Source organism: Oncorhynchus tshawytscha, linkage group LG14 (assembly GCF_018296145.1).
Source record: "Oncorhynchus tshawytscha isolate Ot180627B linkage group LG14, Otsh_v2.0, whole genome shotgun sequence".
In the NCBI taxonomy this organism is placed as follows: domain Eukaryota; kingdom Metazoa; phylum Chordata; class Actinopteri; order Salmoniformes; family Salmonidae; genus Oncorhynchus; species Oncorhynchus tshawytscha.
The window spans coordinates 30,481,844-30,505,181 of record NC_056442.1 but is presented as its reverse complement, the minus strand read 5'-3'; the positions used below and the strand labels follow the sequence as shown (position 1 = coordinate 30,505,181).

Sequence of the window (23,338 nt, the reverse complement as noted above, 5' to 3'; positions counted from 1 at the left end):
AATGCTGTATCTTGTCTGTTTTTAATGCTGTATCTTGTCTGTTAGTAATGCTGTATCTTGTCTGTTAGTAATGCTGTATCTTGTCTGTTTTTAATGCTGTATCTTGTCTGTTTTTAATGCTGTATCTTGTCTGTTTTTAATGCTGTATCTTGTCTGTTTTTAATGCTGTATCTTGTCTGTTTTTAATGCTGTATCTTGTCTGTTTTTAATGCTGCATCTTCTCTATTTGTTTCAAGTGATCTGCTGTTTGATCTATGTGAAGGTTGGTGTTGCTAAGCCAGGTGATGAGGATGTCTGAGAGGAACATGGCAAATCCATATAGCTCTTTCATCAGTCAGCAGTCCCTCTGGATCTACCTGACCACCAGCCACACCACCAGACTACCTGTTCCCTAGTAACACACTGTAACAGACTGTAGAGACAACATGGACACAGCTCTGATGTTTACTCTTAAGGTGCGACAGTCTCTGGCCATGTCAGCATCACCAGCCAGGACCTTCTCACCACAGACACAGCCAACGGCACAGACACAGATACAGAAACAGACACAACCACAGACACTAACACACCAGTCCTCCTCAGACTGTGCTCCAGAGTCTTCTCATGATGACGACAGCTCCACAGAGAGCAGTGAGGATGTCTGTCTGCCAGGACCTCTAAGCCTGGAGCTGTCGAAACTGGAACTAGACAACCAGGACACACCCCAGCAGGACAGGGAGGCAGGTTGTGAATATAACAGTACTGGAGCCCCTGGGATAGAGGGAGATCTAGCTGTTAGTACTGGAGGTCCAGGAGGGCCAGCAGAGTCTGGTTTTGATGTCTCCCCCCCTGACCCACTAGACCTAGACGAGATCGTCTGTCCCGCGGGTCTAATCAGTGAGCCAAGCAGTGTCACATCACCATCGCCTGATGATGCCAATAACAATGGATTGGATTTACACAGCAGTTCTCCAGGAGCAGCTGAGGACCACTGCCTAGCCTCCAATGTTCCTTCTCCTAGGATAGAGGGAGATGTGGATGTTCTTGCTCCTAGGATAGAGGAAAACCTGGAAGTTGAGGACAGTAACAGACGTGTAGAATCAGGACATACCCTGGATGCTAACCTCTCTGGTCAGCTAGAGAACATGGAGCTGGGGCATACCTCACCCAGGCAGACAGAGACAGACATGGAGCTGGGCCATACCTCACCCAGGCAGACAGAGACAGACATGGAGCTGGGGCATACCTCACCCAGGCAGACGGAGACAGACGGGGAGCTAGAGGAGGAGTCACCCAGGTGGACAGAGGCAGACAGCCAGCCTGAGGACTACTCAGAGGGACCTGTGGAGAACAGACAAGTCCCTACTGATCTGGAACACACAGAAGACAACCATGTCTCCGTCCCTCTAGTCCCAACAGAGAATGGACATATCCCTACCCTTCTGGTCCAATCAGAGACAGAGGTCAGCCACGTCACTATCTCTGTGGTCCAATCAGAGGATTTTAGCTCCAACCCTTCTCTAGTGGTCAGTGTAGACAACAACATGGATCCCTTCACACATCCCTCCCTTACCCTGGCCCTATTTGAGGCCCCCTTGGCAGGGCTAGGCCTCTGCGATCACCCCTGCATCATCAAACACAAACCTAGCTCCATCACCTTCTCAGGCTTCACCTGTAGTCCCTCCACCTGCCACTCTACCACCGACCACAGCGTCTTCATCAAAAACAGCTCTGACTGCAGGGAGTCTTCCTCAGAGAAGGATGATGAAGGTGATGATGAAGATGGGGATGATGAGGACACATTCCCAGAGCTGCTTCAGAGCAGGGAGTTCCTGGTCAGTCGGAGGAGAAGGAGCAGCAGCAGAGACAAAGTAGTTAAGGAGAGAGGATCTATAAGTCCCCATGCGGAGGCACCAGTCAGCTCTACAACCAACTCTACAGCCAGCTCCCATCTCTCCTCCTCCTCCAAAAACCAGAACCACAGCGGCTGCGAGGCAGAGACTGAGACCAGCAGCACAGAGGTAGGCTACTGTTTATTGTCATTACAGACGCATTTTAGAGCCACAACTGCAAAGATAGTCCCACCTGTATTCCTCACATATTGATGTAATATTCATGTCCACCTAAGGTCAGCTGGTTCAGTAGAGATGTGTTTGAACGTTTATGTCAGGGTTAGGGACTGTGTACTAACTGTAGTTCAACACCATCAGATACAGTATATTAATGTATATGAATCCATTGTATGTTAATATAATCCAGCCTGTTCTCTCAATGAGGAATTGTGACTGTTTCTCCCCCAGGCCGTGTATTTCCTGCCTCTTTGCCAGGGGCCATATTTATCAAGGGTCTCAGAGTAGGAGTGTTGATCTAGTTCTGCCTTATAGATAGATGATAATGAATATGGTTACATGGACAGAGGGGACCTGATCCTAGATGATAATGAATATGATTACATGGACAGAGGGGACCTGATCCTAGATGATGATGAATAAGATTACATTGACAGAGGGGACCTGATCCTAGATGATAATGAATACGATTACATGGACAGAGAGGACCTGATCCTAGATCACCACTCATACTCTGAGATGCTTGATACAAAAAAAGTATAATATTATTTAATTCCACTAAGGTTCAGTACAAACACAGTGCTTTGCTATACAAACACCTTCAGTAGTCTGTTTCCCACTGTCTGTTGTTATTACGAGATATTACTCTGCTGGAATGAGTGTGTAGGAGTACATTGATCTAGTATTTTCCCCAGCGTTTAAAAACACAAAACCCAGCAGGTCTTGCAGGAATGCATACATAAATGCACACATGCATCCTTAAACAGTTTTTGCTTTCCCTCCGGTTTTGACAGAGCTCCTATGCAGGCATCGTTGGGTATATTACAGTAGCAGTGAACATAGTCTCCTATTACCAACAGCTAGATTCCCTTCTTCAATCTCTATAGTGCACTCCTCGGCTCTGGTCAAAAGTAGTGCATTATAGGGAATAGGGATCCATACTGCCGCAGCTCTGTTGTGTTTTCTTCCAGCCGTCCCCCTGACCTTGGTAGTTACCAGGCTGTGAATCCATCCCTCCAGGTTTAATAGTTACCAGGCTGTGAGTCCATCCCTCCAGGTTTACTAGTCACCAGGCTGTGACTCCATCCCTCCAGGTTAACTAGTTACCAGGCTGTGAATCCATCCCTCCGGGTTGACTAGTTACCAGGCTGTGAATCCATCCCTCCAGGTTTAATAGTTACCAGGCTGTGACTCCATCCCTCCAGGTTTACTAGTCACCAGGCTGTGACTCCATCCCTCCAGGTTTACTAGTTACCAGGCTGTGACTCCATCCCTCCAGGTTTACTAGTTACCAGGCTGTGAGTCCATCCCTCCAGGTTGACTAGTTACCAGGCTGTGACCCCATCCCTCCAGGTTGACTAGTTACCAGACTGTGAGTCCATCCCTCTAGGTTTAATGGTAGTTACCAGACTATGAGTGACTCCATCCCTCTAGGTTTAATGGTAGTTACCAGACTGTGAGTGACCCCATCCCTCTAGGTTTAATGGTAGTTACCAGACTGTAACCCCATCCCTCTAGGTTTAATGGTAGTTACCAGACTGTAACCCCATCCCTCTAGGTTTAATGGTAGTTACCAGGCTGTAACCCCATCCCTCTAGGTTTAATGGTAGTTACCAGTCTGTAACCCCCTCCCTCTAAGTTTAATGGTAGTTACCAGGCTGTAACCCCTCCCTCTAGGTTTAATGGTAGTTACCAGGCTGTAACCCCCTCCCTCTAGGTTTAATGGTAGTTACCAGGCTGTAACCCCCTCCCTCTAGGTTTAATGGTAGTTACCAGGCTGTGACCCCATCCCTCAAGGTGTAATGGTAGTTACCAGACTGTAACCCCATCCCTCTAGGTTTAATGGTAGTTACCAGACTGTGACCCCATCCCTCTAGGTGTAATGGTAGTTACCAGACTGTGAGTGACCCCATCCCTCTAGGTTTAATGGTAGTTACCAGATTGTGAGTGACCCCATCCCTCTAGGTTTAATGGTAGTTACCAGACTGTGAGTGACCCCATCCCCCTAGGTTTAATGGTAGTTACCAGACTGTGACCCCATCCCTCTAGGTGTAATGGTAGTTACCAGACTGTGAGTGACCCCATCCCTCTAGATTTAATGGTAGTTACCAGGCTGTAACCCCATCCCTCTAGGTTTAATGGTAGTTACCAGAATGTGAGTGACCTGATCCCTCTAGGTTTAATGGTAGTTACCAGACTATGAGTGACTCCATCCCTCAAGGTTTAATGGTAGTTACCAGACTGTGAGTGACCCCATCCCTCTAGGTGTAATGGTAGTTACCAGACTGTGAGTGACCCCATCCCTCTAGGTTTAATGGTAGTTACCAGATTGTGAGTGACCCCATCCCTCTAGGTTTAATGGTAGTTACCAGACTGTGAGTGACCCCATCCCCCTAGGTTTAATGGTAGTTACCAGACTGTGACCCCATCCCTCTAGGTGTAATGGTAGTTACCAGACTGTGACCCCATCCCTCTAGGTTTAATGGTAGTTACCAGACTGTGAGTGACCCCATCCCCCTAGGTTTAATGGTAGTTACCAGACTGTGACCCCATCCCCCTAGGTTTAATGGTAGTTACCAGACTGTGACCCCATCCCTCTAGGTGTAATGGTAGTTACCAGACTGTAACCCCATCCCTCTAGGTTTAATGGTAGTTACCAGACTGTGAGTGACCCCATCCCTCTAGGTTTAATGGTAGTTACCAGACTGTAACCCCATCCCTCTAGGTTTAATGGTAGTTACCAGACTGTAACCCCATCCCTCTAGGTTTAATGGTAGTTACCAGGCTGTAACCCCATCCCTCTAGGTTTAATGGTAGTTACCAGGCTGTAACCCCTCCCTCTAAGTTTAATGGTAGTTACCAGGCTGTAACCCCCTCCCTCTAGGTTTAATGGTAGTTACCAGGCTGTAACCCCCTCCCTCTAGGTTTAATGGTAGTTACCAGGCTGTAACCCCCTCCCTCTAGGTTTAATGGTAGTTACCAGGCTGTGACCCCATCCCTCTAGGTGTAATGGTAGTTACCAGACTGTAACCCCATCCCTCTAGGTTTAATGGTAGTTACCAGACTGTGACCCCATCCCTCTAGGTGTAATGGTAGTTACCAGACTGTGACCCCATCCCTCTAGGTTTAATGGTAGTTACCAGACTGTGAGTGACCCCATCCCCCTAGGTTTAATGGTAGTTACCAGACTGTGACCCCATCCCCCTAGGTTTAATGGTAGTTACCAGACTGTGACCCCATCCCTCTAGGTGTAATGGTAGTTACCAGACTGTGAGTGACCCCATCCCTCTAGATTTAATGGTAGTTACCAGGCTGTAACCCCATCCCTCTAGGTTTAATGGTAGTTACCAGAATGTGAGTGACCTGATCCCTCTAGGTTTAATGGTAGTTACCAGACTATGAGTGACTCCATCCCTCAAGGTTTAATGGTAGTTACCAGACTGTGAGTGACCCCATCCCTCTAGGTGTAATGGTAGTTACCAGACTGTGAGTGACCCCATCCCTCTAGGTTTAATGGTAGTTACCAGATTGTGAGTGACCCCATCCCTCTAGGTTTAATGGTAGTTACCAGACTGTGAGTGACCCCATCCCCTAGGTTTAATGGTAGTTACCAGACTGTGACCCCATCCCTCTAGGTGTAATGGTAGTTACCAGACTGTGACCCCATCCCTCTAGGTTTAATGGTAGTTACCAGACTGTGAGTGACCCCATCCCCCTAGGTTTAATGGTAGTTACCAGACTGTGACCCCATCCCCTAGGTTTAATGGTAGTTACCAGACTGTGACCCCATCCCTCTAGGTGTAATGGTAGTTACCAGACTGTAACCCCATCCCTCTAGGTTTAATGGTAGTTACCAGACTGTGACCCCATCCCTCTAGTTTAATGGTAGTTACCAGGCTGTAAACCCATCCCTCTAGGTGTAATGGTAGTTACCAGGCTGTAACCCCATCCCTCTAGGTTTAATGGTGGTTAGCAGGCTGTAACCCCTCCCTCTAGGTTTAATGGTAGTTACCAGGCTGTAACCCCATCCCTCTAGGTGTAATGGTAGTTACCAGGCTGTAACCCCATCCCTCTAGGTTTAATGGTAGTTACCAGGCTGTAACCCCATCCCTCTAGGTTTAATGGTAGTTACCAGGCTGTAACCCCATCCCTCTAGGTTTAATGGTAGTTACCAGGCTATAACCCCATCCCTCTAGGTGTACTAGTTACCAGGCTGTAACCCCATCCCTCTAGGTGTAATGGTGGTTAGCAGGCTGTAACCCCATCCCTCTAGGTTTAATGGTAGTTACCAGGCTGTAACCCCATCCCTCTAGGTTTAATGGTAGTTACCAGACTGTGAGTTACCCCATCCCCCTAGATTTAATGGTAGTTACCAGACTGTGACCCCATCCCCCTAGGTTTAATGGAAGTTACCAGACTGTGACCCCATCCCTCTAGGTGTAATGGTAGTTACCAGACTGTGAGTGACCCCATCCCTCTAGGTTTAATGGTAGTTACCAGACTGTGACCCCATCCCTCTAGGTGTAATGGTAGTTACCAGACTGTAACCCCATCCCTCTAGGTTTAATGGTAGTTACCAGGCTGTAACCCCCTCCCTCTAGTTTAATGGTGGTTAGCAGGCTGTAACCCCATCCCTCTAGGTTTAATGGTGGTTAGCAGGCTGTAACCCCATCCCTCTAGGTGTACTAGTTACCAGGCTGTAACCCCCTCCCTCTAGGTTTAATGGTGGTTAGCAGGCTGTAACCCCATCCCTCTAGGTGTACTAGTTACCAGGCTGTAACCCCCTCCCTCTAGGTTTAATGGTGGTTAGCAGGCTGTAACCCCATCCCTCTAGGTTTAATGGTAGTTACCAGACTGTGAGTCCATCCCTCTAGGTTTAATGGTAGTTACCAGGCTGTAACCCCATCCCTCTAGGTTTAATGGTAGTTACCAGACTGTGAGTGACCCCATCCCTCTAGGTTTAATGGTAGTTATCAGACTGTGAGTGACCCCATCCCTCTAGGTTTAATGGTAGTTACCAGACTGTGAGTGACCCCATCCCTCTAGGTTTAATGGTAGTTACCAGACTGTGAGTCCATCCCTCTAGGTTTAATGGTAGTTACCAGGCTATAACCCCATCCCTCTAGGTGTAGTAGTTACCAGGCTGTAACCCCATCCCTCTAGGTGTAATGGTAGTTAGCAGGCTGTAACCCCATCCCTCTAGGTTTAATGGTAGTTACCAGGCTGTAACCCCATCCCTCTAGGTTTAATGGTAGTTACCAGACTGTGAGTGACCCCATCCCCCTAGGTTTAATGGTAGTTACCAGACTGTGACCCCATCCCCCTAGGTTTAATGGTAGTTACCAGACTGTGACCCCATCCCTCTAGGTGTAATGGTAGTTACCAGACTGTGACCCCATCCCTCTAGGTTTAATGGTAGTTACCAGACTGTAACCCCATCCCTCTAGGTTTAATGGTAGTTACCAGACTGTGACCCCATCCCTCTAGGTGTAATGGTAGTTACCAGACTGTGAGTGACCCCATCCCTCTAGGTTTAATGGTAGTTACCAGACTGTGACGCCATCCCCCTAGGTTTAATGGTAGTTACCAGACTGTGACCACATCCCTCTAGGTGTAATGGTAGTTACCAGACTGTGACCCCATCCCTCTAGGTTTAATGGTAGTTACCAGACTGTGAGTGACCCCATCCCCTAGGTTTAATGGTAGTTACCAGACTGTGACCCCATCCCTCTAGGTGTAATGGTAGTTACCAGACTGTGACCACATCCCTCTAGGTGTAATGGTAGTTACCAGACTGTGACCCCATCCCTCTAGGTTTAATGGTAGTTACCAGACTGTGAGTGACCCCATCCCCTAGGTTTAATGGTAGTTACCAGACTGTGACCCCATCCCTCTAGGTGTAATGGTAGTTACCAGACTGTGACCCCATCCCTCTAGGTGTTATGGTAGTTACCAGACTGTAACCCCATCCCTCTAGGTTTAATGGTAGTTACCAGACTGTGACCCCATCCTCTAGGTTTAATGGTAGTTACCAGGCTGTAAACCCATCCCTCTAGGTGTAATGGTAGTTACCAGGCTGTAACCCCATCCCTCTAGGTTTAATGGTGGTTAGCAGGCTGTAACCCCCTCCCTCTAGGTTTAATGGTAGTTACCAGGCTGTAACCCCATCCCTCTAGGTGTAATGGTAGTTACCAGGCTGTAACCCCATCCCTCTAGGTTTAATGGTAGTTACCAGGCTGTAACCCCATCCCTCTAGGTTTAATGGTAGTTACCAGGCTGTAACCCCATCCCTCTAGGTTTAATGGTAGTTACCAGACTGTGAGTCCATCCCTCTAGGTTTAATGGTAGTTACCAGGCTATAACCCCATCCCTCTAGGTGTACTAGTTACCAGGCTGTAACCCCATCCCTCTAGGTGTAATGGTGGTTAGCAGGCTGTAACCCCATCCCTCTAGGTTTAATGGTAGTTACCAGGCTGTAACCCCATCCTCTAGGTTTAATGGTAGTTACCAGACTGTAACCCCATCCTCTAGGTTTAATGGTAGTTACCAGGCTGTAACCCCATCCCTCTAGGTTTAATGGTAGTTACCAGGCTGTAACCCCATCCCTCTAGGTTTAATGGTAGTTACCAGGCTGTAACCCCATCCCTCTAGGTTTAATGGTGGTTAGCAGGCTGCAACCCCATCCCTCTAGGTTTAATGGTAGTTACCAGGCTGTAACCCCATCCCTCTAGGTTTAATGGTAGTTACCAGGCTGTAACCCCCTCCCTCTAGGTTTAATGGTGGTTAGCAGGCTGTAACCCCATCCCTCTAGGTTTAATGGTGGTTAGCAGGCTGTAACCCCATCCCTCTAGGTGTACTAGTTACCAGGCTGTAACCCCCTCCCTCTAGGTTTAATGGTGGTTAGCAGGCTGTAACCCCATCCCTCTAGGTTTAATGGTGGTTAGCAGGCTGTAACCCCATCCCTCTAGGTGTACTAGTTACCAGGCTGTAACCCCCTCCCTCTAGGTATAATGGTGGTTAGCAGGCTGTAACCCCATCCCTCTAGGTGTACTAGTTACCAGGCTGTAACCCCCTCCCTCTAGGTTTAATGGTAGTTACCAGACTGTGAGTGACCCCATCCCTCTAGGTTTAATGGTAGTTACCAGACTGTGAGTGACCCCATCCCTCTAGGTTTAATGGTAGTTACCAGACTGTGAGTGACCCCATCCCTCTAGGTTTAATGGTAGTTACCAGACTGTGAGTCCATCCCTCTAGGTTTAATGGTAGTTACCAGGCTATAACCCCATCCCTCTAGGTGTACTAGTTACCAGGCTGTAACCCCATCCCTCTAGGTTTAATGGTAGTTACCAGGCTTTAACCCCATCCCTCTAGGTTTAATGGTAGTTACCAGGCTGTAACCCCATCCCTCTAGGTTTAATGGTAGTTACCAGACTGTGAGTCCATCCCGCTAGGTTTAATGGTAGTTACCAGGCTATAACCCCATCCCTCTAGGTGTACTAGTTACCAGGCTGTAACCCCATCCCTCTAGGTGTAATGGTGGTTAGCAGGCTGTAACCCCATCCCTCTAGGTTTAATGGTAGTTACCAGACTGTAACCCCATCCCTCTAGGTTTAATGGTAGTTACCAGGCTGTAACCCCATCCCTCTAGGTTTAATGGTAGTTACCAGGCTGTAACCCCATCCCTCTAGGTTTAATGGTAGTTACCAGGCTGTAACCCCATCCCTCTAGGTTTAATGGTGGTTGGCAGGCTGTAACCCCATCCCTCTAGGTTTAATGGTAGTTACCAGGCTGTAACCCCATCCCTCTAGGTTTAATGGTAGTTACCAGGCTGTAACCCCATCCCTCTAGGTTTAATGGTGGTTAGCAGGCTATAACCCCATCCCTCTAGGTTTAATGGTGGTTAGCAGGCTGTAACCCCATCCCTCTAGGTGTACTAGTTACCAGGCTGTAACCCCCTCCCTCTAGGTTTAATGGTGGTTAGCAGGCTGTAACCCCATCCCTCTAGGTGTACTAGTTACCAGGCTGTAACCCCCTCCCTCTAGGTTTAATGGTGGTTAGCAGGCTGTAACCCCATCCCTCTAGGTTTAATGGTAGTTACCAGACTGTGACCCCATCCCTCTAGGTTTAATGGTAGTTACCAGACTGTGAGTGACCCCATCCCCCTAGGTTTAATGGTAGTTACCAGACTGTGACCCCATCCCTCTAGGTTTAATGGTAGTTACCAGGCTGTAAACCCATCCCTCTAGGTTTAATGGTGGTTAGCAGGCTGTAACCCCCTCCCTCTAGGTTTAATGGTAGTTACCAGGCTGTAACCCCATCCCTCTAGGTTTAATGGTAGTTACCAGACTGTGACCCCATCCCTCTAGGTTTAATGGTAGTTACCAGACTGTGAGTGACCCCATCCCCCTAGGTTTAATGGTAGTTACCAGACTGTGACCCCATCCCTCTAGGTTTAATGGTAGTTACCAGGCTGTAAACCCATCCCTCTAGGTTTAATGGTGGTTAGCAGGCTGTAACCCCCTCCCTCTAGGTTTAATGGTAGTTACCAGGCTGTAACCCCATCCCTCTAGGTGTAATGGTAGTTACCAGGCTGTAACCCCATCCCTCTAGGTTTAATGGTAGTTACCAGGCTGTAACCCCATCCCTCTAGGTTTAATGGTAGTTACCAGGCTGTAACCCCATCCCTCTAGGTTTAATGGTAGTTACCAGACTGTGAGTCCATCCCTCTAGGTTTAATGGTAGTTACCAGGCTATAACCCCATCCCTCTAGGTGTACTAGTTACCAGGCTGTAACCCCATCCCTCTAGGTATAATGGTGGTTAGCAGGCTGTAACCCCATCCCTCTAGGTTTAATGGTAGTTACCAGGCTGTAACCCCATCCCTCTAGGTTTAATGGTAGTTACCAGACTGTAAACCCATCCCTCTAGGTTTAATGGTAGTTACCAGGCTGTAACCCCATCCCTCTAGGTTTAATGGTAGTTACCAGGCTGTAACCCCATCCCTCTAGGTTTAATGGTAGTTACCAGGCTGTAACCCCATCCCTCTAGGTTTAATGGTGGTTAGCAGGCTGTAACCCCATCCCTCTAGGTTTAATGGTAGTTACCAGGCTGTAACCCCATCCCTCTAGGTTTAATGGTAGTTACCAGGCTGTAACCCCTTCCCTCTAGGTGTACTAGTTACCAGGCTGTAACCCGCTCCCTCTAGGTTTAATGGTGGTTAGCAGGCTGTAACCCCATCCCTCTAGGTTTAATGGTAGTTACCAGACTGTGAGTCCATCCCTCTAGGTTTAATGGTAGTTACCAGGCTGTAACCCCATCCCTCTAGGTTTAATGGTAGTTACCAGACTGTGAGTGACCCCATCCCTCTAGGTTTAATGGTAGTTACCAGACTGTGAGTGACCCCATCCCTCTAGGTTTAATGGTAGTTACCAGACTGTGAGTGACCCCATCCCTCTAGGTTTAATGGTAGTTACCAGACTGTAACCCCATCCCTCTAGGTTTAATGGTAGTTACCAGACTGTGAGTGACCCCATCCCTCTAGGTTTAATGGTAGATACCAGACTATGAGTGACCCCATCCCTCTAGGTTTAATGGTAGTTACCAGACTGTGAGTGACCCCATCCCTCTAGGTTTAATGGTAGTTACCAGACTGTGAGTGACCCCATCCCTCTAGGTTTAATGGTAGTTACCAGACTGTGAGTGACCCCATCCCTCTAGGTTTAATGGTAGTTATCAGACTGTGAGTGACCCCATCCCTCTAGGTTTAATGGTAGTTACCAGACTGTGAGTGACCCCATCCCTCTAGGTTTAATGGTAGTTACCAGACTGTGAGTCCATCCCTCTAGGTTTAATGGTAGTTACCAGGCTATAACCCCATCCCTCTAGGTTTAATGGTAGTTACCAGACTGTGAGTGACCCCATCCCCCTAGGTTTAATGGTAGTTACCAGACTGTGACCCCATCCCCCTAGGTTTAATGGTAGTTACCAGACTGTGACCCCATCCCTCTAGGTGTAATGGTAGTTACCAGACTGTGACCCCATCCCTCTAGGTTTAATGGTAGTTACCAGACTGTAACCCCATCCCTCTAGGTTTAATGGTAGTTACCAGACTGTGACCCCATCCCTCTAGGTGTAATGGTAGTTACCAGACTGTGAGTGACCCCATCCCTCTAGGTTTAATGGTAGTTACCAGACTGTGACGCCATCCCCCTAGGTTTAATGGTAGTTACCAGACTGTGACCACATCCCTCTAGGTGTAATGGTAGTTACCAGACTGTGACCCCATCCCTCTAGGTTTAATGGTAGTTACCAGACTGTGAGTGACCCCATCCCCCTAGGTTTAATGGTAGTTACCAGACTGTGACCCCATCCCTCTAGGTGTAATGGTAGTTACCAGACTGTGACCACATCCCTCTAGGTGTAATGGTAGTTACCAGACTGTGACCCCATCCCTCTAGGTTTAATGGTAGTTACCAGACTGTGAGTGACCCCATCCCCCTAGGTTTAATGGTAGTTACCAGACTGTGACCCCATCCCTCTAGGTGTAATGGTAGTTACCAGACTGTGACCCCATCCCTCTAGGTGTTATGGTAGTTACCAGACTGTAACCCCATCCCTCTAGGTTTAATGGTAGTTACCAGACTGTGACCCCATCCCTCTAGGTTTAATGGTAGTTACCAGGCTGTAAACCCATCCCTCTAGGTGTAATGGTAGTTACCAGGCTGTAACCCCATCCCTCTAGGTTTAATGGTGGTTAGCAGGCTGTAACCCCCTCCCTCTAGGTTTAATGGTAGTTACCAGGCTGTAACCCCATCCCTCTAGGTGTAATGGTAGTTACCAGGCTGTAACCCCATCCCTCTAGGTTTAATGGTAGTTACCAGGCTGTAACCCCATCCCTCTAGGTTTAATGGTAGTTACCAGGCTGTAACCCCATCCCTCTAGGTTTAATGGTAGTTACCAGACTGTGAGTCCATCCCTCTAGGTTTAATGGTAGTTACCAGGCTATAACCCCATCCCTCTAGGTGTACTAGTTACCAGGCTGTAACCCCATCCCTCTAGGTGTAATGGTGGTTAGCAGGCTGTAACCCCATCCCTCTAGGTTTAATGGTAGTTACCAGGCTGTAACCCCATCCCTCTAGGTTTAATGGTAGTTACCAGACTGTAACCCCATCCCTCTAGGTTTAATGGTAGTTACCAGGCTGTAACCCCATCCCTCTAGGTTTAATGGTAGTTACCAGGCTGTAACCCCATCCCTCTAGGTTTAATGGTAGTTACCAGGCTGTAACCCCATCCCTCTAGGTTTAATGGTGGTTAGCAGGCTGCAACCCCATCCCTCTAGGTTTAATGGTAGTTACCAGGCTGTAACCCCATCCCTCTAGGTTTAATGGTAGTTACCAGGCTGTAACCCCTCCCTCTAGGTTTAATGGTGGTTAGCAGGCTGTAACCCCATCCCTCTAGGTTTAATGGTGGTTAGCAGGCTGTAACCCCATCCCTCTAGGTGTACTAGTTACCAGGCTGTAACCCCTCCCTCTAGGTTTAATGGTGGTTAGCAGGCTGTAACCCCATCCCTCTAGGTTTAATGGTGGTTAGCAGGCTGTAACCCCATCCCTCTAGGTGTACTAGTTACCAGGCTGTAACCCCCTCCCTCTAGGTATAATGGTGGTTAGCAGGCTGTAACCCCATCCCTCTAGGTGTACTAGTTACCAGGCTGTAACCCCCTCCCTCTAGGTTTAATGGTAGTTACCAGACTGTGAGTGACCCCATCCCTCTAGGTTTAATGGTAGTTACCAGACTGTGAGTGACCCCATCCCTCTAGGTTTAATGGTAGTTACCAGACTGTGAGTGACCCCATCCCTCTAGGTTTAATGGTAGTTACCAGACTGTGAGTCCATCCCTCTAGGTTTAATGGTAGTTACCAGGCTATAACCCCATCCCTCTAGGTGTACTAGTTACCAGGCTGTAACCCCATCCCTCTAGGTTTAATGGTAGTTACCAGGCTTTAACCCCATCCCTCTAGGTTTAATGGTAGTTACCAGGCTGTAACCCCATCCCTCTAGGTTTAATGGTAGTTACCAGACTGTGAGTCCATCCCGCTAGGTTTAATGGTAGTTACCAGGCTATAGCCCCATCCCTCTAGGTGTACTAGTTACCAGGCTGTAACCCCATCCCTCTAGGTGTAATGGTGGTTAGCAGGCTGTAACCCCATCCCTCTAGGTTTAATGGTAGTTACCAGACTGTAACCCCATCCCTCTAGGTTTAATGGTAGTTACCAGGCTGTAACCCCATCCCTCTAGGTTTAATGGTAGTTACCAGGCTGTAACCCCATCCCTCTAGGTTTAATGGTAGTTACCAGGCTGTAACCCCATCCCTCTAGGTTTAATGGTGGTTGGCAGGCTGTAACCCCATCCCTCTAGGTTTAATGGTAGTTACCAGGCTGTAACCCCATCCCTCTAGGTTTAATGGTAGTTACCAGGCTGTAACCCCATCCCTCTAGGTTTAATGGTGGTTAGCAGGCTATAACCCCATCCCTCTAGGTTTAATGGTGGTTAGCAGGCTGTAACCCCATCCCTCTAGGTGTACTAGTTACCAGGCTGTAACCCCCTCCCTCTAGGTTTAATGGTGGTTAGCAGGCTGTAACCCCATCCCTCTAGGTGTACTAGTTACCAGGCTGTAACCCCCTCCCTCTAGGTTTAATGGTGGTTAGCAGGCTGTAACCCCATCCCTCTAGGTTTAATGGTAGTTACCAGACTGTGACCCCATCCCTCTAGGTTTAATGGTAGTTACCAGACTGTGAGTGACCCCATCCCCCTAGGTTTAATGGTAGTTACCAGACTGTGACCCCATCCCTCTAGGTTTAATGGTAGTTACCAGGCTGTAAACCCATCCCTCTAGGTTTAATGGTGGTTAGCAGGCTGTAACCCCCTCCCTCTAGGTTTAATGGTAGTTACCAGGCTGTAACCCCATCCCTCTAGGTTTAATGGTAGTTACCAGACTGTGACCCCATCCCTCTAGGTTTAATGGTAGTTACCAGACTGTGAGTGACCCCATCCCCTAGGTTTAATGGTAGTTACCAGACTGTGACCCCATCCCTCTAGGTTTAATGGTAGTTACCAGGCTGTAAACCCATCCCTCTAGGTTTAATGGTGGTTAGCAGGCTGTAACCCCCTCCCTCTAGGTTTAATGGTAGTTACCAGGCTGTAACCCCATCCCTCTAGGTGTAATGGTAGTTACCAGGCTGTAACCCCATCCCTCTAGGTTTAATGGTAGTTACCAGGCTGTAACCCCATCCCTCTAGGTTTAATGGTAGTTACCAGGCTGTAACCCCATCCCTCTAGGTTTAATGGTAGTTACCAGACTGTGAGTCCATCCCTCTAGGTTTAATGGTAGTTACCAGGCTATAACCCCATCCCTCTAGGTGTACTAGTTACCAGGCTGTAACCCCATCCCTCTAGGTATAATGGTGGTTAGCAGGCTGTAACCCCATCCCTCTAGGTTTAATGGTAGTTACCAGGCTGTAACCCCATCCCTCTAGGTTTAATGGTAGTTACCAGACTGTAAACCCATCCCTCTAGGTTTAATGGTAGTTACCAGGCTGTAACCCCATCCTCTAGGTTTAATGGTAGTTACCAGGCTGTAACCCCATCCCTCTAGGTTTAATGGTAGTTACCAGGCTGTAACCCCATCCCTCTAGGTTTAATGTGGTTAGCAGGCTGTAACCCCATCCCTCTAGGTTTAATGGTAGTTACCAGGCTGTAACCCCATCCCTCTAGGTTTAATGGTAGTTACCAGGCTGTAACCCCATCCCTCTAGGTTTAATGGTTTAATGGTGGTTACCAGGCTGTAACCCCATCCCTCTAGGTTTAATGGTGGTTAGCAGGCTGTAACCCTGTGAGTGACCCCATCCCTCTAGGTTTAATGGTAGTTACCAGGCTGTAACCCCATCCCTCTAGGTTTAATGGTGGTTAGCAGGCTGTAACCCCATCCCTCTAGGTTTAATGGTAGTTACCAGGCTGTAACCCCATCCCTCTAGGTTTAATGGTAGTTACCAGGCTGCAACCTCATCCCTCTAGGTTTAATGGTAGTTACCAGGCTGTTACCCCTTCCCTCTAGGTTTAATGGTGGTTAGCAGGCTGTAACCCCTTCCCTCTAGGTGTACTAGTTACCAGGCTCTAACCCGCTCCCTCTAGGTTTAATGGTGGTTAGCAGGCTGTAACCCCATCCCTCTAGGTTTAATGGTAGTTACCAGACTGTGAGTCCATCCCTCTAGGTTTAATGGTAGTTACCAGGCTGTAACCCCATCCCTCTAGGTTTAATGGTAGTTACCAGACTGTGAGTGACCCCATCCCTCTAGGTTTAATGGTAGTTACCAGACTGTGAGTGACCCCATCCCTCTAGGTTTAATGGTAGTTACCAGACTGTGAGTGACCCCATCCCTCTAGGTTTAATGGTAGTTACCAGACTGTAACCCCATCCCTCTAGGTTTAATGGTAGTTACCAGACTGTGAGTGACCCCATCCCTCTAGGTTTAATGGTAGATACCAGACTATGAGTGACCCCATCCCTCTAGGTTTAATGGTAGTTACCAGACTGTGACCCCATCCCTCTAGGTGTAATGGTATTTACCAGACTGTGACCCCATCCCTCTAGGTTTAATGGTAGTTACCAGACTATGAGTGACCCCATCCCTCTAGGTTTAATGGTAGTTACCAGACTATGAGTGACCCCATCCCTCTAGGTTTAATGGTAGTTACCAGACTGTGACCCCATCCCTCTAGGTTTAATGGTAGTTACCACACTATGAGTGACCCCATCCCCCTAGGTTTAATGGTAGTTACCAGACTATGAGTGACCCCACCCCTCTAGGTTTAATGGTAGTTACCAGACTGTGACCCCATCCCTCTAGGTTTAATGGTAGTTACCAGACTGTGACCTCATCCTTCTAGGTTTAATGGTAGTTACCAGACTATGAGTTACCTCATCCCTCTAGGTTTAATGGTAGTTACCAGACTATGAGTGACCATCTTCCAAGGTTTACTGACGTCTAAAAGTCTCTTCTGGATGTTTATGAATCATGTTTACATCTATGGTTTAACTTTAGTGCATAGCTGTCATTCCTCAGCTAAACCATTTTGTAGATAACAACATATAATAGCATCACTAACCCTGGAGATAATAACATACAGTAAAACAGAGGGGAGAGGTTAGGTAGGGAACACTCCCACTATCTCTGCTGATAGCCCTGGCAGGCTTTACAGGCTGTTTGACACAACACTGGGAATGGGCTGTTTGTGAGCATAAAGGTTGTTTGGGGAAAGGGTGGAGGAATGCTTTACATACCCGGAATTGGTTTAAACTGTGACCTTGTCAAAAGTTGCACATTAGATAGGAACCAGGGTGCTATTTGGGACGCGACCAGGAGATCTGACAGGCAGCACTCATGTTTGTTCTTCATGCAGTCCATTTTAACTGCAGCTTTTCATACTAGCCATCTGAGGGCACCATTGATACATCGTAATCCTGCAAGTAAACCTATTCTCTCTCTCTCTCTCTCTCTCTCTCTCTCTCTCTCTCTCTCTCTCTCTCTCTCTGCATGCATCAATCAGTTGGTTATGGTATGTTTGTGTATACTGTAAAAAGACACATGTTGCTGTGATGTTGTTTATCTTTCTATAGTTTATAAGTGAAAGGATTCTACTGGTGTGACTGTTCTCACCAGGCGATAGACCTAGGAACATAGCGGGTAACTCCTACAAAGTTAGGAGAGACTGGGTTTTAAGTTAGGAGACACTGGGTTTTAAGTTAGGAGACACTGGGTTTTAAGTTAGGAGACACTGGGTTTTAAGTTAGGAGAGACTGGGTTTTAAGTTAGGAGAGACTGGGTTTTAAGTTAGGAGAGACTGGGTTTTAAGTTAGGAGAGACTGGGTTTTAAGTTAGGAGAGACTGGGTTTTAAGTTAGGAGAGACTGGGTTTTAAGTTAGGAGAGACTGGGTTTTAAGTTAGGAGACACTGGGTTTTAAGTTAGGAGAGACTGGGTTTTAAGTTAGGAGAGACTGGGTTTTAAGTTAGGAGAGAATGGGTTTTAAGTTAGGAGAGACTGGATTTTAAGTTAGGAGAGACTGGGTTTTAAGTTAGGAGAGACTGGGTTTTAAGTTAGGAGAGACTGGGTTTTAAGTTAGGAGAGACTGGGTTTTAAGTTAGGAGAGAATGGGTTTTAAGTTGGGAGAGACTGGGTTTTAAGTTAGGAGTGACTGGGTTTTAAGTTAGGAGTGACTGGGTTTGGGTTTTAGGAGAGACTGGGTTTTAAGTTAGGAGAGACTGGGTTTTAAGTTAGGAGAGACTGGGTTTTAAGTTAGGAGAGACTGGGTTTTAAGTTAGGAGAGACTGGGTTTTAAGTTAGGAGAGACTGGGTTTTAAGTTAGGAGAGACTGGGTTTTAAGTTAGGAGAGACTGGGTTATAAGTTAGGAGAGACTCGGTTATAAGTTAGGAGAGACTGGGTTTTAAGTTAGGAGAGAATGGGTTTTAAGTTAGGAGAGACTGGGTTTTAAGTTAGGAGAGAATGGGTTTTAAGTTAGGAGAGAATGGGTTTTAAGTTAGGAGAGACTGGGTTTTAAGTTAGGAGAGACTGGGTTTTAAGTTAGGAGAGAATGGGTTTTAAGTTAGGAGAGAATGGGTTTTAAGTTAGGAGAGAATGGGTGCCTAGCCGTTGTGCCCTTTCACATGCCTCCCTGCTCAAACTCTAACCCAGTCATCTCCAGTCCTCTCCCTGACTAGTGATCTGTACCTTTCTCAGTGGGTGGTACGGTCCAGGCATGGTGCCCAGAGCTCACGCACTTAACTCCTCATTACCATGTCAAAGACCCAGCCTTGGGGTTTACAATGTGGCCAATTTGCCCTGATGAAGTTATCGTCCCTCTCACATTTAGCTATCTTCCTGAAGATAACACTACTCATACCGGCAGCATTGCCATGGTATCAGTGTTTCTCACTATTGATGGGGCCAGAGAATGGAGGAGAAAGGAATCATGGGTAATGTCTCTCTCAGCTTCAAGCCTCTGGAATTCCACTCATTCTGAGGAAAAGTGTTCGCATTCCGAGGCAGGCAGGCAGCACTGTGTGTGGCTGTCAGAGAGAATGGAGACAGTGGGAGACAGTGTGTTGTAGTGTGCTCCAGATATAGCACAGAGAGACAGACTGACAGATTGAGGAGTTTCCCCTGTCAGAGATCAACCAGCCTACCTTAGGTGGACTGACTTCTGCTCTGATCACTAGCACCCTACTGGTAACATCTTTATGTGGTCGGAACTCTCTAGAGGAATTAACACCTCTAGTTCCCTGTCACTACATTGATTGTTGTTTCCCACCAATTGTATTTCTTATATCTTCTTGTCTATTCCCATTTTGTTTTCATTCTGATGAAGGCCATTGATGGCCAAAACGCCATGGCTTTAACTTGAACTAGAATAAAAAAGGATCAAGATTTTAATTGAGAGGGAAAGTCGTTCCTATATACTGTATGTTGTGAGTGTGACTCTGCCTTTACATTGAAGAAGGAAGAACAGGAAGCCAATGGGAGGGTCACACCCATCTCCACCCAAGGAGCCTGTAGCTCAGACACCAGCACTACCGTAGCCCTGCTAGAGAACACAACCCTCAATAGGATGATTGTTAGGAGGAAAGGGGTTTTAATGCAGCATGGAGAAAGAACTGGGGGCACAGGGACTCCTGGGGGCCTTAGCAGACAGAACACAGAGCCGGGGGCCAGGGGCTTCCAGGGGCCAGGGGCTCCAACAGACAGACAGACACACTCAGAACACAGACGACAGTTCCACAGTTTAATTCCAGGAAATGAATGAATGGCTTTGTGTCGGCTGCTTGTCTTCTGAGTCATACCGTTGCGCAACAAGGGTCTCAAAGAGAGAGAGAGATCGTAACCTCCAGATACTCTAACACAGCTCATGTTTGTCTCTGGATGCTTCCCAAATGACACCCTATTGCATATGGGCCCTAGTCAAAAGTAGTGCACTATAAAGGGACCAGGGTGCCCTTTTCCACACATCCAGAGACAAACATGAGCTGTGTTAGAGGATCTGGACTGGAGGTTAAGGTCTGTGTTATGACGTGATGGCTGCTGAGAACTAGGTGGTGAAGCAATCACATTTCCCTCTATGGTGGTCTGTACTGTTTACTGCTGTTAACTTTCACTCTGACATTTATAAAAGTATTTTATTGCTCCTCTAATGATCTCTTAAATATATTTAGAGTTTTTAGTTGTCACCTGGTGCTCATAACCTTCTCCTACTGTCTGAACTGTTTCAATGTTATTATCCAGAGAATTCAATGGTAACTCTCTGAATGATCTTATTTACTACTCCAACTACGGAGTAGTGATTGTTGTGGTCCTCACTCATTTACCTTTGTTTCTGATAACTGCATGCCCCAGTTTAGTACATGGTGTCACAATAGTCTGTTTCTGCAGGCTCTATAGGTTTCTCCAGTGTTGTCTAATCACACACTCTTCCCCCTGCCTTTCTCTTCCCCCAGGAGTCTCCCCTGGTCCAGCCTCAGACCCCGTGGTGTGAGTCTATGAGCCAGCTGATGAGGAAACTGGACCAGCTCAACCTGGACATAGAGGAGGCTCTGAGTCCATCATCCTCCCCCTCGGACACACCCTGCACCGCACGCAGACAACAGGTCAGTCACACACACACCCTGCACCGCACGCAGACAACAGGTCAGTCACACACACACCCTGCACCGCACGCAGACAACAGGTCAGTCACACACACACCATGCACCGCACGCAGACAACAGGCCAGTCACACACACACCCTGCACCGCATGCAGACAACAGGTCAGTCACACACACACCCTGCACCGCACGCAGACAACAGGTCAGTCACACACACACCCCGCACTGCACACAGACAGACAGCAGGTGACATGACCATGTTAATTGAAATGCGAGCCATGTACTGACCAGTGGTACATATGGGAAATGTATACATTCTTCTGCAGCCTATCATGATGCCACATGCTTTTTCATGCTCTCTGCTGTCTATAATCAATTTACTGAGCTTTGTGAAGAGGAAATCCCAATGGATTATTGTTATAGTCATTCAACAGGTGTCTAACAGGACTATAAATCCATGCTGCTATATCAAGTACTGTCCATTACACATACATTCACCTAGCTAAGCCCCTGACCCAGACAGAGAGAAGACTAGACTCAGGATCAGTCCCAAATGGCACCCTATTCCCTTTATAGTGCACTACTGTTGACCAGAGCCCTATGGGTGCCATTTGGGACGCATGCCTCAGAAGCCTGTAGGTCTGGGAAGGACTGTTCCGTCATAAGCCTTAGGATAACTGTGATATATGTTGATATACATACAGTTTGTTGTCATACAGTGGAAGCTGTCTGTCTGGAACACTATGGCCATTGTCAGGCTGTCTTTGATTTTGCTTCTCTGACTGCTGCTGGCATCCATTTTATGATGTGAGAGGAGGGAGCTGGCTGTTAGAAAAGCTGTTATAGTATGTAGTGTGTCTAGCAGTAGTCTGACCAGGGTGGTGGGCCAGGCGGGGCTGAGACAGACAGACAGCCATTGTGTAGAGATGTTGTTACTGGGACCTTGTAGCTCTGGTCCTACATAAGACTCCTCTCATGGAGGCTTGCATCATGACATACCCCAGCAGTCAGTTAGCAGAGGGCAACAACAGACTGTATGGTTCTGTATGTGATCAGCACAGAGGTCTTGTTGTGTGGGTAGAGGAGGTTGTTTGTATGATAGAGCACGTTAGGAATGGTTACAGAGTGGATTGCAGAGAGGCACATGCCTGCAGGCATCAAATCAACAGCCATAACACACATTCACTGAGACAGCTTTAACTAACAGCCAGCCGCTGGTGGAGGAGATCACACAACGTCTTTACTAGGGGGAGTTGACAAGGTCCTTTGTCCTTTCAAAGGACGATTAACACATGATACAGGCTGCCTTGTCACTATCTGTTACTGTCTGTCCAAAAGAATTGGAACTGAAGACTGCGTTCCCTGCTGCTGACCATCCCAGAGACAGACAGACAGACAGACTGACTGACTGACTGACTGACTGACTGACTGACTGACTGAGTGAGTGAGTGAGTGAGTGAGTGAGTGAGTGAGTGAGTGAGTGAGTGAGTGAGTGAGTGAGTGAGTGAGTGAGTGAGTGAGTGAGTGAGATCCTGTGTTGACGGTTGTTGTTGTGCTGTTATTGCAGTATGGAGCTGTGTCTGGGACGGCAGTAAACCAATCTCTTAACGAGGAGGACAGTACACTGCTGCAGCGAGGGGAACCAGATACAGAAGAATGTCTCAGACAGGACCAACACAAGACCTTGGCCACTAGTAGCTCAGCCGAAGGAACCAGAGCCAGGACCAAGAAGACAGTCGTAAGTTCCTATCAGAGTCTCCCTCCTCCTCTCGACTCCTGCATGCTCTGTGCCTGTCTGTCTGGGTCTGGGTGAAACCATGTGGTATAGATATCATCAGATAGCTCTCACTTTACATACAGTGCCTTTGAAAAGTATTCATTCTCCTTGACTTATTTCACATTTTGTTGTGTTACAGCCTGAATTCAAAATAGATAACATAGATGTTTTTCCCACCCACATACACACAATAGCCGATAATGACAAAGTCAAAATATGTTAAAAAAAAAAAGTTTTGCAAATCTATTTAAAAAAGTATTCACATAAGTATTTACACCCCCTAAGTCAATACATGTTCGAGTCACCTTTGGCAGTGATTACAGCTGTGAGTCTTTCTGGGTAAGTCTCTAAGAGCTTTCCTCACCTGGATTGTACAATATTTGCATATTATACTTTTTTTCATTCTTCAAGCTTTGTCAAGTTGGTTGTTGATCATTGATGGAAAACCCTTTCCAAGTCTTGTCATAGATTTTCAAGCCGATTTAAGTCAAAACTGTAACTAGGCCACTCAGGAATATTCAATGTCATCTTGGTAAGCAACTCCAGTGTATATTTGGCCTTGTCTTTTAGGTTTTGTCCTGCTGAAAGGTGAATTTGTCTCCCAGTGTATGTTGGAAAGCAGGTTGAACCAGGTTTTCCTCAAAGATTTTGCCTGTGCTTATCTCTATTTTGTTTATTTTTGTCCTAAAAAAACTCCCTCGCCGATGACAAGCATACCCATAACACGATGCAGCCACCACCATGCTTGCAAATGTAAAGAGTGGTACTCAGTGATGTGTTGTGTTGGTTTTGCCCCAAACATAACACTTTGTATTCAGGACATA

The 23,338-nt window shown here is 47.2% G+C and overlaps 1 protein-coding gene across 2 annotated transcripts in view; it reads left to right on the top strand.

The window, feature by feature from the left end:
* The window catches only part of LOC112267389 (stAR-related lipid transfer protein 13), a 117,219-nt gene that overhangs the window by 9,595 nt on the left and 84,286 nt on the right, over positions 1-23,338 (top strand). For both annotated transcript variants that reach the window (XM_042297332.1, XM_042297333.1), the window contains exons 2-4: positions 237-2,000; positions 20,590-20,739; positions 22,305-22,475. In XM_042297332.1, the coding sequence (XP_042153266.1) occupies positions 426-2,000; positions 20,590-20,739; positions 22,305-22,475 (1,896 nt within the window). In that variant the 5' untranslated portion in view covers positions 237-425. The remainder of the gene's footprint in view (positions 1-236; positions 2,001-20,589; positions 20,740-22,304; positions 22,476-23,338) is intronic.